Consider the following 17,416-nt stretch of genomic DNA (forward strand, 5'->3'; position numbering starts at 1 on the left):
TTTTGCGTCTGGCTTCTTTCCCTTGACACAACGTTTTCGAGGTTCATCCGCATCGTACCGTGAGCCAGAACTTCATTCCTGCTTAGAGCTGAGCAATAGTCCGTTGTCCGGACGGACCACGTTTTGTTTATCCCTTCGTCAGTTGATGGACAGGCGGGTCGTTTGGGGGTGTGCGGGAGAGAGGAGGGGTTCAGTTCATTGCAGATCTCTGGCTGTGTCACTGACAGCGTGGTTGTGCTGCTTACCGTAAGGTGGGGTGTCACGGAACACGGAGCAGGTTTGAGGAGGGGCGGCTGTCGGACGTGGGAGTAGCGGAGCCGGAAGGGACGTCCAGGCCGGCAAAGCCCGGCTGCTCTCGGAACCTGCCGACCCAGCCACGGGTAGATGCTGAGGCCGGACGGAGATGCCTCCGAGTCCAGGAGGCCCCTCCGTTCCCGTTCCCGAGGACCCCTTGCCCCTCCGGTATCTGAGACACAGGAAGAACACAAGTAGGAGAACACCCTGCATGTGCCTTTGCTGGGGTTCGCAAAGCGTCTCAGCGGCGCCAGGCGAGGACACGTCCTTGCAGGCAGGGTGGGTAGGACTCTAAACTTGCCGCCACCACTCTCTGCCCGTGTAGACGACCCTCACCCGCCGTGGTCAGACCACCTGGTGGTGAAACCCTGCCAACCACGTGTCTACTCCCCTGGGGGAGAATCTAGGGGGGTGTGTGGTGCCCCCCGTGGCCAGCCCAGGAATGCTCTGTAATATCTGGGGGGACGGGGGGCGCCCCCAGGGCCCCCAGCACCGAAGCCCTCCTCTCCCGAGCACCCCGCTGGAGCCCCTCCCCGAACCTGCCCTCTGTGGGGAGAGCCACCGCCTTCCGGGGTGAGTGCCCGCATGGCTAATCCACTGGGGGTGAGGGCGTGGAGAAAGGCCTGGCCCTTGGCCCTTGCTTCAGCGTGGGGCAGCGCTGCCCTGGGAGGAGCTGAGCCTCTGCTGTGACCGCTCCACCGCTGCCCCCCTCTGCCGCCGCCGGCCCTGCCCCCGCCCCTGCAGGTGTGGGTCTCCACAGTGCTCCCGGGTGAGTTCCTTGTGCACAGCCCAGAGATCTCAGGGTCAGTTTCCCTGGGAACAGGCCTCTGACAATAGCGGGTCCTCAGTTTCAGTGTCTGACAGGCCAGAGGGAAGGCGGTGAGCCTTGCTGAGATCCCAGCCCCGTCCGTCTGGCTCAGGCAGCCCCTCTTGAGCGGTCTCTGCTACCACCTGCCCTTGCTGGTTGTCAGAGCATCAGGGATGGCTTTAAGCGCCACCTTTCCTGGGCTCCCAGGGAATTCATCTGACATATTTGTGGTGCAGTTCTGCACGGCCCATTTCTAGAGAAAGTTGGCTTCTGAAGAGGAGAGGTGCTTGGAACACGTCAGTGATTTCTCACTTTAAAGGGAAGCGTTGGAAAGAAACCACGTCACCGGGTGTGTGAGCGCAGAGTGCGGTTCTTGGACTAGAGGAGCTGGGCTCAGGGGAACTGGCTGGGTGCGGGGGCAGCTGGAGCCCGACAGTCGTCAGGGGCAGGCTGCTGGTCTGAGCGGCTGAACAGGCTGTTCTTTTCAAATGATGTAATTTTTCTCTCCATGAGTTTACTCTGTGAGAGGAATATAACAGTACCTCCCTGTTACTACCCAGCCCCTGGGGGAAGAGTTGTGAAGCTACTTAGGGTTTTTCTTTTTCTTCTTCTTTTAAATAAAAGAGCTTTCCAGAATACATGGCTAAACTTGAGAGAATTATCCCAAAATCAAGAAGGAAGAGCGATGTGTGTAATTTGGAAGAGTGCACTCACTGGCGTATGGGTTGGCTGGCCTCAGCTGTGCTCGGCACACGTCACGGGGGCCCCTCCCCGCCGCTGAGCTTACACTGGTGCCTGTGCTCATGACCCCAACGTGGAGGACGTAACGGGAGCCCAGAGCCGCTGAGAGGCCGGCAGCCTCTGCTGCACGCAGAGACCCTCCTCAGGCCCTCGGCCTTGCCTCGCCTGGTCACATCCTCCCGTTTTAGTCCCAGCCAAGTAATGGGCGTGTTTCTAGACCCCAGGGGAGCAGCCCTCAGCCTGAGGGTTCCATGATGTGGAGCCCGGTCACTCTGCAGAAGAAAAGCCAGGTCTGACTCGGGATGCAAGACTCACAGGTGCCCTCCGTGGCTGCTTTTTTTTTTTTTTGCGGTACGCGGGCCTCTCACTGCTGTGGCCTCTCCCGCTGCGGAGCACAGGCTCCGGACGCGCAGGCTCAGCGGCCATGGCTCACGGGCCCAGCCGCTCCGCGGCATGTGGGATCCTCCCGGACCGGGGCACGGACCCGTGTCCCCTGCATTGGCAGGTGGACTCTCAACCACTGCGCCACCAGGGAAGCCCTGTGGCTGCTTTTTAAAGGCTGCCAGACGTCAGCCTTTTAGTAGCCAAGATGTAGTGGTTCTTTCTCCTTAGGAGTTGCCTTCCGTTTATTAAAGTAGCTATCATAGAACATAAGACTTCTGGTGTTTTCCATGTGTTGTAATTTTCTTGGACCTGTATTATCATTTAATGTGCATACACGAAGACAGAGAGAAATAAGTTTCCTTCGCATGCCTACCACGTGCCAGGCACTGTGATAAACTCGTGAAGTGCACTGTTTCATTTAATTGTTCAGATGAGGAAACTGAGGCAGGGAGCTGGAAGGATACAGGGCTTGGTCTTGGTCTGGCAGAACTGGGATTTAAACTCTGCAGTCTGGCTCTGGGCCTGCAGCCTCCGCCCCTTGGATGTCACACAGCAGCCTTCAGGCTCCTCCTGACCCCGCTGCAACGATGGGCATGGCCCTCCAGAGCCACCCTTTCTCACCATCACTCTCTCCCTTACCTTGCCCAAACCGGCGCTCGCTCTATCTCTCTCTCTCTCCCTCCCTCCCTCTCTCTCCCTCTCTCTCTCTCTCTCTCTCTCTCTCTCTCTCTCTCTCTGTCTCTCCCTCTCTATCTCTCTCTCTCTGTCTCTCTGCTCCTCCCTTCTTCCCTTCCTTCCTTAGTTATCCTTTGTCACAACCTCCCAGTTGAAAACCAGTGCAATACTGCCCTCCAGTGTTTGTTTATTCATTCATCAACTACTCATTAGATGCCTCCTATGGGTCTGGCGGTGTTGGCACCAGGGATAGATACACTGGGGAAGACTGCAGATGGGCTCTGTCCCCACAGAGCTTACGGCCCACGCGTTTTGTACATTAAATGCAATTGGAAAAAAACTGTATCATATATGGAGACCCCCGTCTCCCAAATCTAGTAAGAAATGTGTTAGGTATCAAGCTTATGTTACCTACCAAATGTATAGTTATTTAATAACAGAGAACTACAGAAACAGGGTATAGTTCATAATAATAAAATAATTAGTACATTCAGACAATAGAACACAACGCAGCCTCTAAAGTAGTGACTTAGGGAATCCCCTGGCGGTCCAGTGGTTAGCACTTGGCGCTTTCATGGCTGAGGGGCCCGGGTTCAATCCCTGGTTGGGGAACTAAGATCCCACAAGCCTTGTGGCACGGCCAAAAAAAAAAAAAAAAAGAATAAAGCTTTCCTTAAAAAAAAAAAAAAAAAGAGTACTGACCAGAGCAATGTGTATCATCATGAATACATCTCAGAAACCTAGTTGAAAACAAGTTACAGAAGTGTAGTCAGCATAGCATATAACAGGACGGAGTATAATACCGGACAGGAGCATCTTACCGTAGGACACAACGCAGTGTAAATACAGTGCCCTGCAGAAGCTTCATACAGTGTAATATCATTTGTGTAAAACTTTAAAGACATCCAGAGCAATACTGTGTATTATCTTGGGCACGTCCACATACAGTAAACCTGAAAAACCATTCGAGGAAAAACCACATGCCAATTTTTGGACACTCTCTGGTGTGGGAAGGAAGGTTGAGGCTTTAACAAACATTAAAGATTTCGCAGACGTGGCAACATTTAACCATGGGTTCATCTGTTTTGGTGCCTGGTTACCGTCACCTTTGGTGCTTTTCTGTGTGTTGAGAACGTTCACTGATTAAACTTGAACAGGTGAAATGGGCGTGTTGTGCGCTTCTCCCTGTCTGGCGTGTGCACATTTCTGGCATTGCTGTCACATGGATGTTCCTCTAAAGAAACACCTTAGCTACAGAAGTTTGGGGTGTGTGTGTGGGGGGGGTGTCAGCCTCCTGGGGCCCCAGCAGGGGGCGCGGCAGCATAGCGGACGCGAGGCGGCTGGGCAGCACCGCGGAAGGGGCAGGAAGGGTATTTAATAAGCACTGCAGCTTTCTGTAGGCTGTAGGAAGGGGCCCGGAATCCCCCCGTTTGGCCACTTAACAGCCACCACGTTCCTCTGCACATCTGTTGCCTTGGCCGTTTCCGAGGCTCAGGATACAGAGACGGTGCCGGACACACACGTGCCCAGAGCTTCCTTTGCCGTTGCATCGATGGGCCTGACGCTGACGTGCGGGCAGCTTTTTCCTGTCCAGGTGAGCAGGGAACCTTCCTTCTCTTCCAGGTGGAAAAGGATTATTCTTACTTGAAGGAGATATGCGATCGTCAGGCAGAACAGCTGAGCAGAACCAGCCTGAAGCTGCAGGAGAAAGCGTCGGAGAGTGACGCGGAGATTAAAGACATGAAGGAGACCATCTTCGAGCTGGAGGACCAGGTGGAGCAGCATCGAGCCGTCAAGTTACACAACAAGCAGCTCATCAGTGAGCTGGAGAGTAAGTGGAACCAAGCCCCGGGCCGCGTGGGTCAGGAGGGAGGGGAGCATGCTGGTGAGAGGTCTTCCTCTTGCGTGTGCTGTGGCCTCCCGGGAAGAACGGCAGTTAAAAGAGACAGAATCGGCAGTCTCCTCGACTGAGCTGCAAAGCAGGTGATACAGAAGAAAGACTGTGGATCGTGGGTGGACAGTGTGTGGAGTTAGGAGCACCGCGTGTGAGCCACTGCTGACCACACGGCAGGTGCCAACAGGTGTTGCCATTGGGCTCTGAGGGATAGAAGGGTAGGGGACAGGGGGTGGGACCGATTCGGACGGCATGTGCTCTTGGCCTCAGGAGAAAACAATTCCAGCATGGGCCCCATGGGTGGTTGGTATCAAATGACTTACAGATGTTACCCACTTCTTACTCAAGAGGCACCAGTATATGCCTTACCTGTGAGCCGGTTGCTTGTTTTGAATAGGGAGGGATGTTTGTCAGAGATTAGTTAAACATTGCCTGCCTTGTCCAAATAAGCCTTATCAAATGATCGCATCTAATGTGTTTTCCCTTCGTAACAAAAGAATTAGCGTGCAGAGCTTTTAGTGGCACCGGCCTTACTGGCAATAGCACGGCTGGTTGCCTGAAAAGTCCCCCAACGGGTACAGCCCATCCTGATTGTTTGAGGAACCCTTATTTTCGAATTCACCTGCTCGCCCAGACTGACTTGTAACCCCCAAAACCAGTACTCACAGCGCTCCCACTGCCTCCGGCGCCCGTGCAGAGCAGCGGAAAGCTTGAGGCTCCCGATGTGCAAAACGTCGGGACCAGAGGCCCACGGGAACGTGACCCGCCTTTGCCGCGGGAGCTGATCCCGTGCGCCTGGCGACTGTACGTACCTGCCTCGACCGTGGCACCTGGCCGCATAGTCTACACCTCGCTCCGGTGGTCCGCGTCACAGCTACTTCGTGTGCAATGTGGGGTGACGACAGGACACTCAGCATCACTGTCACACCTGAGAGTACAGCAGAACACCTGACGCCGGACCGCACAAGTATAGGGCCAAACAGGAGGAGACCTGTTTCGTTTGTATTTTGTTTGTTTTTGCTTCAGTGATTTATTGTTGTCGAGAATTTGGTCATACTGTCCCCAAATCCTAAAAAGTCAGCACAGACACACCAGGAAAGCAGCATGTAATTACTATCCGGAGCACATGTCAGGCCCACTCCCTCTGGTTATGTCATAATGTGTCCAAGACCGAAAAGAACAGTGACAGACCTGCATCTTTTGAGAAGCCGTAAACGTCTGTTGGGGACGTTAGGGTGTTGATAGGTGTCTTTTCACCAGGAGACGCGGGGACACGAAAATACATCTCGAGATGAACCGGTCCTCCCCCTTAAGACCCTTAAGAGGAATGGACAGAAAGATAAAAAGAAGTTACGGAGCGCTGTCCTTTTCTGCACCGTTGACCCCAAACACAAATCCTCAGGCCCCACGTGTGAACCTGAACTGCTGGGTAGAACCTGACCATGTGTGGGTTTTTTGAAGCTTTTCTGGTAATTCCGGTTTGTATCCTTAATAGACAAGGACAGCTTTGGAGGGACCGTGAGGACCCACTGGAGAACTGACACTACGTGTAACGGATGCGATCAGATTTAAACTGAACGACTCTTGACAGCAACGTGGAGAGAACTAGAGACAGAGAGGGACTGACGATTTTTTTTTAAGTTTCTAATTCAATTTTATTTTATTTTTTTATTGAAGTAGAGTTGATGTAGAATATTGTATAAGTTACGGGTGTATAAGATAGTGATTCAGAATTTTTGGAGTGTTACTCCATTTATAGTTATTATAAAATATTGGCTATATTTCCCGTGTTGTAAAATATATCCTTGTAGCTTATTTTATACCTAATAGTTTGTACCTCTTAATCCCCAGCCCCTATATTGCCCCCGCTTTCCTCTCCCCACTGGTAACCACTAGTTTGTTCTCTATGTCTGCTGGAAAGTAAGTGGAACCTGCTTCTTTTTTGTTGTATTTACTGGTTTGTTGTATTCTTTTTTTTTTTTTTTTTTGCGGTACACGGGCCTCTCACTCTTGTGGCCTCTCCCGTTGCGGAGCACAGGCTCAGCAGCCATGGCTCACGGGCCCAGCCGCTCCGTGGCATGTGGGATCTTCCCGGACCGGGGCACAAACCCGTGTCCCCTGCATCGGCAGACGGACTCTCAACCACTGCGCCACCAGGGAAGCCCTGGTTTGTTGTATTCTTTAGATTCCACGTATAAGTGAGATCATAGAGTATTTGTCTTTCTCATTCTGACTTATTTCACTGAGCATAACACCCTCCAAGTAAGATGTTCTTTACTAAGGAAAGGAGGTCCAGTCCCCAGTGGAGCTGTTAACGTACACCCGCCAGACCCTTGTCACCCTGGGAGATTCTGAGTCTGTGCAGAGTCTGGGGCTTGAACATCTGCTCTTTTGGAAAGCTTCCCAAGTGATTCAGAGTTTTAACTGCAGTTAAGTCCCATGGCTGTAGAAACTGACCTAAAAGTCACGAAGGTAATAACCAGCCATATCCGCTGTTACGCAAAAGCCCTTCCTCCACCTCACGGTGCTGAAGGACGTTCAGGATGCCGCCTGCGCTTCCAGGGAGGCCGAGAGTAAGTGTGTGAGTGTGAGCCGCTGTTTGCCCTCTTCCCGGAGCTCTGTGAGGCTGTGCCCTAACCTCACACCGCCGCTTTCCCGAATCATCCCACTCTCTCTTGGAGGAGCCCCCGCCTCTGGCTCCCGTGCTCAGGACGCTGAGATGGGGCCCCGGCAGGCAGAAGGGGTGGGCTTCAAAGCCTGTTGGAGGATCTGGGTCTGCTCTGCTTCCGAGCTTAGCTTCTCCCCAGGGTCTCGAGACTTTTCCAACTCCGTCTGCCTATTCGTTTCCAGGCAATGTGATGAAACTGGAGGAACAGAAGTCGGACCTGGAGAGGCAGCTGAAGACTCTGACGAAGCAGATAAAGGTGAGGCGCAGTCACGGCAGGGGTGGGACGCTCTCCATCATTTTACTGGAGGGGTCCCCGTGAACATAGGTTTGGACACCGTTGAGAGGTACCCTGACGACTCCCTGGCCCGCTGTGTATAGCAGGTTTGCGGGGCCCGGGCCCTGGAACCACGAACGGTGTGGCCGGGAGGGAAGTTCAGGCGGCCTTGATTTCAGGACGGGCACTCCGACACCCGAGGCTGCAGCCCCGCCTGCGCCTTTTCCCGGCGGCGAGGCTGCTACAGCCAGCCTTGCTTGGGGACCCACCCGGGGCCCCGCAGCCCCTGCCTGGGGGCCGGTCTGACGTGGGCGCGGACTTCGGCTCTTCTAGGACGAGACGGAGGAGTGGCGGCGCTTCCAGGCTGACCTGCAGACAGCGGTGGTGGTGGCCAACGACATCAAGTGCGAGGCCCAGCAGGAGCTGCGTGCTGTCAAGCGGAGGCTGCTGGAGGAGGAGGAGAAGAATGCCCGGCTGCAGAAGGCCCTGGGGGACGCGCGGGCCCGCGGCAGGTGGGTCATGCCGCATGCACCCTGGGCCGGGCCCACCTGCCCTCCTGGCCAGGGCTGACAGCATCCACGCACGTGATGCTGGGTGTCTGTCCTGAGCCCTCCCCTCCCTCCAGGTCCCTCTGCCCCTATCCCCGTCCAGGGAATAACTAACCCCATGGCCAGGGTATAACTAACCCCACGGCCAGGGAATAACTAACCCCACGCCAGGGAATAACTAACCCCACGGCCAGGGAATAACTAACCCCACGCCAGGGAATAACTAACCCCACGGCCAGGGAATAACTAACCCACGTCCAGGGAATAACTAGCCCATGGCCAGGGAATAGCTAACCCCACGGCCAGAGAATAACTAACCCCCAGCCAGGGAATAACTAACCCCACGCCAGGGAATTACTAACCCCACGGCCAGGGAATAACTAACCCCATGGCCAGGGAATAACTAACCCACGGCCAGGGAATAACTAACCCACGGCCAGGGAATAACTAACCCACGGCTAGGGACTAGGGAATAACTAACCCCCGGCCAGGGAATAACTAGCCCACGGCCAGGGAATAACTAACCCACGGCCAGGGAATAACTAACCCCACTGCCAGGGAATAACTAACCCACGTCCAGGGAATAACTAACCCATGGCCAGGGAATAACTAGCCCACGGCCAGGGAATAACTAGCCCACGGCCAGGGAATAGCTAACCCCACGGCTAAGGAATAACTAACCCAGGCCAGAGAATAACTAACCCCCAGCCAGGGAATAACTAACCCCACGCCAGGGAATAACTAACCCCATGGCCAGGGAATAACTAACCCCGGCCAGAGAATAACTAACCCACGCCAGGGAATAACTAACCCACGGCCAGGGAATAACTAGCCCCACGGCCAGGGAATAACTAACCCCACGGCCAGGGAATAACGAACCCACGGCCAGGGAATAACTAGCCCACGGCCAGGGAATAACTAACCCCACGGCCAGGGAATAACTAACCCCACGGTCAGGGAATAACTAACCCCACGGCCAGGGAATAACTAACCCCCAGCCAGGGAATAACTAACCCCCAGCCAGGGAATAACTAACCCCACAGCCAGGGAATAACTAACTCCACGGCCAGGGTATAACGAACCCCACGGCCAGGGCATAACTAGCTCCATGGTAGAAATATTCCGCCCAACACCATCACCACCATTCCCGGTGGTGAGAAAGCTCGTCACTCGAGGGGACAAAGTTTTAGCCAAGTCCCCTCCGGGTTTGGAGGAGAGGATGCCCTTACATCTCATTGTTGGTCCGGGCAACTCGTGTCGGTCACCCTCACCCAGTGGGAGAAACTGACTGCTTCCTGGGGCGTGGCTGCCAGGTGGAGGCCTCACCGTCCTGGCCCAGGACCTGCTTCTGTATTAGCAGCCCCCGTGGGCTCCCTGCAGAAGACCTTGAAATAAGCCACTTTATTAGAAAGGGTAAGCGTGGAGAACATATGTCCGGCTGATACGTGATTCCCTTATGCTCTCGAGGGGATCGTTACAGTCCATTTCCCAAGCAGGCCCTTCTTAACAGCGAGCTTTCAGAATAAGCTGTTCCGAAAGTGAGCCCAGAGTTGGTTATTGCTTAAAATTTAAATGGTTTACAAACAAGACTATCTACAGTATTTTAGACTTCAGCTAATGCAGTGCTGTCTCTTTCCCCATCAGGAATAGATGTCCTTGACGTTGAGATTCTTGGTTATTAGAAGTTATTTTGAATTTTTGGATTTCTCTCAACATAAGATGTAGTAGAATTTAAAAATCAGATTTATTACATTCTGGGTGCAGATTTGTACAGTTTGCCCTTTTTACCTGTTTTCCAGGGTTGACAGGGGCTGGATTCTGAGCCTCTGGGTCTGATACAGTATCATGAACTTCACAGCAGTGGAAAGAGTAGATTTCTGCTCAGAATTCTCTTTTGATTCTCTTACCAAACTTGCTTCAATCAATCTGGTGGCCCTTTGTTTATAAAAATCAAGATCATAGTTTTATAGTCACACCTATACCCTCTGGCCACCAAAAGCACGTGAATTTTAAGGGAGAAGCAGAATAGGAAAACTAGATTTCATAGTGTTCCCTATTGAAATGATTGTGAGGTCATTCTGGTTTGCTTTGGTGTCTGCTTTTGTATATTTGTCCATGTGTCTTGCTTTTCTATTGTGTGTCTTTGGAAGAGGAACCACATCATAACCTGCATTGCTTCATATATACGTGAATTTACAGATAAATGATAAAAGACAAGCCTTGAGTTTAAGAGGTGGCCCTAAATAAGTTATTGTATGGGATGCTGCATTTCTTACTTAGGTTCCAAGATACAGGTCAGATTATACAACTCGAACCCTGATACCATAGGAAATCTGCGTGCGTCTTGACAGTTTAGGGCCCCATGTGCTACATCCAACATTTTCAAACTTAGGGTCACTTTTTTTTTCAAACACAGTATGTTTCTCTTTTGATTTTCCAGTGATTTGCAAACCTACCTCCTAATTCGAGCAGTTTAAGCCCTTATCACAAAATGTTTCAAAATTCGAGAACTGACAGCAGTTCAGAACATGGCGTGCTGCTGAAACCCTGCAGGCGTCCGTGGGTTTCTTGGCTGTCACTGCCCTTCAGATGATTGCCAGAGTGGTTTCTTGTCTGATTTTGTGCTGCCCTGGCTAGCTGCCCCTTCTAAAGCATTGGCTGTTGGAAAGTTACTCGCAGATGGCTTAACCTCTTCCTGAACCTACCACGTGAGCCAGACTTGCAGCCAGCTGACACCCTCCGAGGTCCCAGAGCCGCAGAGGGTTTCCATCTTGGCTGCCTGGGTTGTTGACTTTGACAGTCTTCTGACAAGAACTCAGAAGTCCTTCTTGGTTCAGCCACAGCCAAAGAACTTGCAGAAAATTCTCTGATGGGGTCCTCCAAGTACAATCAAGAGAAAGTAAGAGCATCAGAAAAGCGACTTGATTGTGACCCTGGATGGACTGATTCACATTCTCATCAACTGGCGTTCGAGGGATCATAGGCCAGTAGGCAGGCCGGTGGGGTGCCTGGGTGTGAAGGCAAGTTAGCGTTTATTACCAAGAACTTAATAGTTAAAGTGGAACGTTACTTAGCGTAGTGGTTTTAGATGATTCTAAAGCTTAGCTCATTAGCCATCTTCAATCCTGTGATGTTTTCAGAGGTATTTTTATTTTGGAGTCAGAATAACTGATGTTAAGATACATGGGAAAATGAGGCTCTGGTCTCATCTTTGCCACCAACTGGCAAGGTTTTCTTCCCAGACCGAGCTCCTTTCTCTCTTAAATGAGAAGGTAAGGGCTTCCCTGGTGGCGCAGTGGTTAAGAATCCGCCTGCCAATGCAGGGGACATGGGTTTGAGCCCTGGTATGGGAAGATCCCACAGGCCACGGAGCAACTAAGCCCATGCGCCACAACTACTGAGCCTGTGTTCTAGAGCCCGCGAGCCACAACTACTGAGCCCATGTGCCACAACTACTGAAGCCCACACGCGTAGAGCCCGTGCTCCGCAACAAGAGAAGCCACCGCAGTGAGAAGCCCGCACACCACAACGAAGAGTAGCCCCCACTCGCCGCAACTAGAGGAAGCCCGCACACAGCAACGAAGACCCAAAGCAGCCAAAAAATAAATAAATAAATTTATTTAAAAAAAAAAATGAGAAGGTAAGAGTAGGTCGGATTTTAAGACCCCCCCCTAAGCTCTGTTCTGAGACTGGTTGGTCAGGGAGCTTTTCTCTGATGGGGGAGTCAGGGACACATGTGCCCCCAGTACCACATTCCCAGCTCAAGCCTTGGGTCTCCCTTACACGGTGGCATCTCCGTATTGTAGCTGGGCCATAGACCTCCTCTTTCTCTTCCAGAAATTTGAACAAACCCGTGTAGTTTTTGTGGACCTGAAAATGACCTGTTTTGCCAGACACAGAAATTATTGGATGGAAGGATAATGAATAACTTTTTCAACTCTGGCTGCGTCTTGTTTTGAACCATTAAGAGAAATACAAGGAAATTAAAACTTTCACCAAAGTTAAAACATCAAAACTTTTTCCTGAAAAGTTGAGTCCTTGGGCTTCAGAGAACACACGTGCAGCTCGACTTAATGCCTTGCTGGGCCACATGCAGCCTTTCTAATAGAAGACACTGTCGGTGATATGTACATGACATGGGCCTCTCATACAGTAGCAGGGAGAGACCTTTGTGTGCCTCCTGTTACTCTGACACACTATGGACCATTGTTTTTAGGGTGACATTCGATTTTTGCTGTATGTATCATATGACACCAATAAGCAGCCTCTTAAAGAGTTAAACACACTGAATGTCTGTGCCTAAATAATTGTATCAGTTTCTGAAATAGAACGTCGAAGGTTCCCAGTGTGTTTAGCTTGTACCACTGGTTCTATTGTTGTCACCTCTGAACTGAGCAGCATGGCGGCCGGTCACTGCCAGACTCTCTGGAATTGGCTTTTAACTCTGTGTGTGCACACGTGCATTCTGCCCTGACGTCAGTTGTGTGCCTGTGAGCCCTGTGTGTTGTTCTTACAGCTGTAATGTGTCACAGCCGCTCGCTGGGTGTCTGGAGCTGTCACTGGAAAGGGAAAGTAGGAAGTTGGAGGCATAGCTTCTTGGGTCACTGAGATGACTTGTCCAGCTCTCTCCCCGCGGATGCTTTGATACAGCATCTCCGGCCCTCCAGCGAGGGGGCCAGTTCTCGTGGGGATTCCTGAGCAGTTTCCGAGCGAACCTCACATGCGAAGCTCCAACTGTTGGGGGCCTCTGGCATTTTATTTGCCCCTCGAAGTAGAAACCGGTCCTCGGGTATCCCAACAAGCATAATCCTTTCACTCTCACATGACTTATTTTTTCATAGCTTCAGTTTGCATCTGTGGCCTTAGAGCTGTAGCCTCTGATTCTAAAGAGCTACATCTGCTTCTCTGCTCCCAGGCCCCTGTCTTTACAGATTTGCTTTGAAAAGTGGGCGTGAGCTTCCCGGAAGCCTTTAGAATGTGTATACTGAAATAGTAAAAGAAATTTTTTTTTTTTTTGGCCTTAACTGTAGGACAGTAGAGGGAAGCACGAGCCATTCTGTCAATTACAGGGGCCTGATTTGGTTGGTCTTGGACATCTCTGCCGACACTAGACTGTTGGTGACGGTCTAGTGGGAGGAGCCCGGCGTTTTGAAGTTTTAGCATTTTCTCTGTCTGAAGACCTTTGACTTCCAAAAGAGATGGGGACAGTCGAAATTCAGACGTGCTGCTCTGAGCTTCTCCCTGTGGACAGCGCCAGCTGTTAGTCCTTGTGTGTGTAGACTAAGGCCGTGTTGCGTTAAGTAACACCTTTACCAGCCTTTGCCTCCCGTTTCTATTTTCCAGCTCCATGGTCTCTGTCAGCTATAGCAGAGCAGGTGGTGGAAGAGAGGCCGCCCAGCCCTTGCCATGATGGGAAAACCACAGCCATTTCTTTGTGAAAGGGGGAATGTGTAGAGGAGAAATAACCTTTTGATAAAGAACCAAACGGTCTCCTTAGAACAGCCACTGTTGCCCAGTCATTGTCATCAAGTCTCTTTACCTTTTTTTTTTTGTTTTCTTTTTGCATTTTGGAGTCAACTCTGCACAAAGATGATCCTTCCCTCTTTTTTTTTTCTTTATTCTTCACAGAAGATTCAGCAGTCTTTTGTTTGGAGCACGAAATAAAGTTGTTCTGCAAAACAAAGTCTGTCGTGAAAAAATTTTTGAGATGCAGCCAGAGTGCTGAGCGAGGGCCGTGGCGTTGCACGTGCAGAGTGAACACAGCCCAGGCTGTGCTTTACTTTTTTGGAGTTTACTTTTATGTTTCCTTTTGAATACAGTGTCTGATAAGCTTGGAATTAACACTGTTTTAGGTGAAACAGGAAACCATCTGCATGACGTCTCATTCTGAAGAAGTTAGAAAGTTCTGCTTCCTCTGTGTCCAGTCTTGATTCCACCTTTTCAAGCTGGGGTCTGACTTCCTTAAGCTTGTCTGAAACAAGCCACCACCATGTTTTGGGCTGATTTCCAAAATCTCTTTGGGGTTCAGTATGCATCGATGTTTGCTTGATCATAAAGGATGTAGTTGAATCAGATAAGCTTCTGTGGGGACGATGCTAATTGGAATTGAACTGAGAACTAACGAACAACGACAAAAGCCTCGTGAATAAAACTCACCCTGGAAATCTAAAGACTTTTTCAATCCGGAAGCATATAACTCAGAGGGATCCAAGATTCAAAGTGTGACTTGAAACTCTTGGAAGTACGTACGTTTGTTAAGATCTGGGTCCAATTCAGCAACCTCCATCAGGCAGAACGCATTGCAGCTCTCTTGTGAAGAACTTCTAGACCATTAGCTACGTCATCAGGAAGGTGAGACAAGATGGGATCCACGGAAATTAGGAACAGGAAAGCCCTTTAACTCAGGAGAACATTGTGAGTGTCAAACGAGAGCACAGAGTCACTAGAAAAATTCGACTTGGTGACAGAAAGAGGAGAGGTCGACGTCCTCTCTGTAAAAATAGTTCTGACACTCGCTGGAGTTATCCTAGTGGGACAGGAATTTATATACTGGGAGATCTTTACCTCGGACTGAGAATCTTTAGGATGATATAAAACTCATTTGCCGGGTGTTTTCAAATACAAACAAGAAAAAGGCAATCTCAGCTTCCAATGCACAGCTGCCTCTGCCCCACATATTTTGATCTTTCTCTGGGGACTGTCGAGTATTTTTATATGTAAGCGTTTATGAAGTGCTAAATAAACATGTCGTTATTTCGAAGAGTCTTTTGCCTGATTTTTATTCACTGGCCACGTTTCTGCAGGGCCTTCCGGTCACTTTGTTCTCAATTTTCCAGGGTGTGTAGTTTCAGAACTTTAAAGCCATGTCAGATGACTGGAATTGAGGCAGAAGCAAATGGTATTTTCAATGCAAGTTGTAGATAGGAGGTTGATTTTTAAGTACAAATGTTATTTTTTTAAAAATGATTTCATTATTGGAAACAAGAGGGCAAGGAGCAAATATAATAATTTTGCATAAATGAATTTTTAATTAAAGATTCTGGAGTATTGGAAAGTACAGGACATGGTATTTGAAGTCTAGAACTGTCTTTGAAATTTAAAAACAAATAGTAGATTGTTTGGTGATTTACTGTATTGGATTTCTTCTTAATTATGAAGTAGTATTTAGGTGAACCGGTAATAAAATGGAGGTGTTAAAGAAAAATATTCGTCCTTCTCCCCCTTGAGTAGCGTCCTGGATGGTGATCAGTATTCTTCATCTGTTTTACACACATACTGTCCCGGACATTTGGTCTGCTTTCTTTATTTAGTCTGATGTGAGGAGTGGGTCTTCTTCTTCCAGATGGACAGCCATTCACGCCAGCACTGTTTATTTTATTACCACACCATCCTTTGCCCGCAGAACTGAAATCCCACCTTGACATCGTTCATTTCATCCGTTTTCAGAGAGACTTTCCCAGTATGCCCTTGTTCTTTTCTCTCTGGAGCTGATTCTGCTTTAAACTGTCTTCATGGGATTATTATATTGCTAATATAATTTTTTACACTCGGCCTTTCATCTTAAAGTGTCATCTTTCATATACTTTCTTGAATTTTATTGTATTCTGAAGGCAGATGCTTTTAAGTGTCTAAATCTGTTTCCTGTTCCGTATTTACAAATGTCTGTTCTCCTTTAAGTGCGGTGATTCTTTTCAGTTTATGCTGTGAGATCTATTCATAGATCAGGGCCTGTTTTTTCCCATCACTTATTCTTGCTTCAGTGGATAAAAGTGTATCAGGGCCCGTCACTCGCCCAGGATCAGTGTCTGGATTCTGCCTCGATCTGTGCTCACTCTGCCTGACTGCTCTAGAAATCTTATCTTAAACTTGAAGGAAGCCTCATTAACGTAAATTTCTGTGGCACGTCGCAGACACAGACAGGGCGAGGAGGAGTGCAGAGGAAGAGGTGCCAGTGGGGGAACTTCACGCGTGTCCGGTTTCTTCTCTGTTTGGTGGAGGTGGCATGGAGGAGCTGGTTTTGGGGGTCTGTTTTGCTTGGCCGTTGTCCATTTTAGGCGTGTCCTGTGGCCTTTCCCAGTCTGCCCCTTTTTACTACTGTCCTTTGTGCCGGGAATCAACCACCCTGGCCTCCTTGGACAGGCATGTCTTCCTTTGTGTCACTGATCCTTTGCAGGAGGGGTGCTCTGCCTGTCCCCCAGGTGTTGCTTCCAGCCCTGGCCGCCCTCCCGGACCCGGGGCCTCAGTGGGGTTTCCCACATCTTCAGTGTCTTTGCAAGGGAATCGGGGTAAACCGGTAGTAATTTTCTTGTTACTTTCCCCCACTTATTCTCTGCGTCGCAGAAATTCTTCAAAGTCTGAGGCACGGACATGCTATCTTTCTGTAGTTTCTGGTGCCGATGCAGGATTTTTACGATGTATTCCTGTGTTTCTTGCTGTTGGGATTTGGAGGGTAAGAGGCTTGTGTTCAAAATGCTGTCTTACATTGTTTGTTTTTATTGTCATAGACATACTTACACTGAGATTCCGAGGACCCTGACACCTGAGACAGAATGTTTAACTGATTTCTGTCTCACTGTGGACCTGCAGACTTCGTTTAGGTTTGTGTTGTACATAATGAGAAGAAACACTTTGGGAAGGTTTCCTTCCACGTCAGGATACAGAACGAGCAAAGGCACGGAGGACAGAAGAGGAAGAGAGCATCAGGCAGCTGGGCTTTGGTCCGGAAGCCAGTGGGTGGAGGGGAGTCACGGGCCGTCGGTCTGTGCGGCCCCAGGAAGGGCCTGGGTGGGCTCCATTCATTTGTTCAGGAAAGAGCTGTCCTGAGTGCGAGATTGATGTGCCCCGTCTTCTTTACAAAAACTAGTCTCCCGGTGGTGGAGGCAGCAGTGGTGCAATGCGACGTTTCCCAAACGTAGTTAACCCTTGAATACCTTGAAACTAATTGCAAGCAATAACTCGCATGTCCTTGGATCAAAACCAACAGCAATGCCGAGCTGTGCCCTGTGTGATGACCTAAGAGCCGTAGAAAACTGACACTGTTTGAAGATTCTGTTCTGTAACGAAACAAGAGAAGCCGTGCATTAGAGGCATTAGACAACATTTAATACGTAAGGGGTAAGTACAGACATAG

General features: G+C 50.1%; 1 protein-coding gene across 1 annotated transcript in view; it reads left to right on the top strand.

Moving 5' to 3' along the window:
* Positions 1-17,416, top strand: part of SPECC1 (sperm antigen with calponin homology and coiled-coil domains 1) — a 206,620-nt gene that overhangs the window by 122,162 nt on the left and 67,042 nt on the right. The window contains exons 5-7 of the mRNA XM_089900267.1: positions 4,526-4,733; positions 7,647-7,720; positions 8,072-8,250. Coding sequence (XP_089756393.1) covers positions 4,526-4,733; positions 7,647-7,720; positions 8,072-8,250 — 461 coding nt within the window. The remainder of the gene's footprint in view (positions 1-4,525; positions 4,734-7,646; positions 7,721-8,071; positions 8,251-17,416) is intronic.

Source organism: Delphinapterus leucas, chromosome 19 (genome assembly GCF_059928025.1).
Source record: "Delphinapterus leucas isolate spDelLeu-1000000601 "Yukka" chromosome 19, BTC_Dleu_Yukka2, whole genome shotgun sequence".
In the NCBI taxonomy this organism is placed as follows: Eukaryota; Metazoa; Chordata; class Mammalia; order Artiodactyla; family Monodontidae; genus Delphinapterus; species Delphinapterus leucas.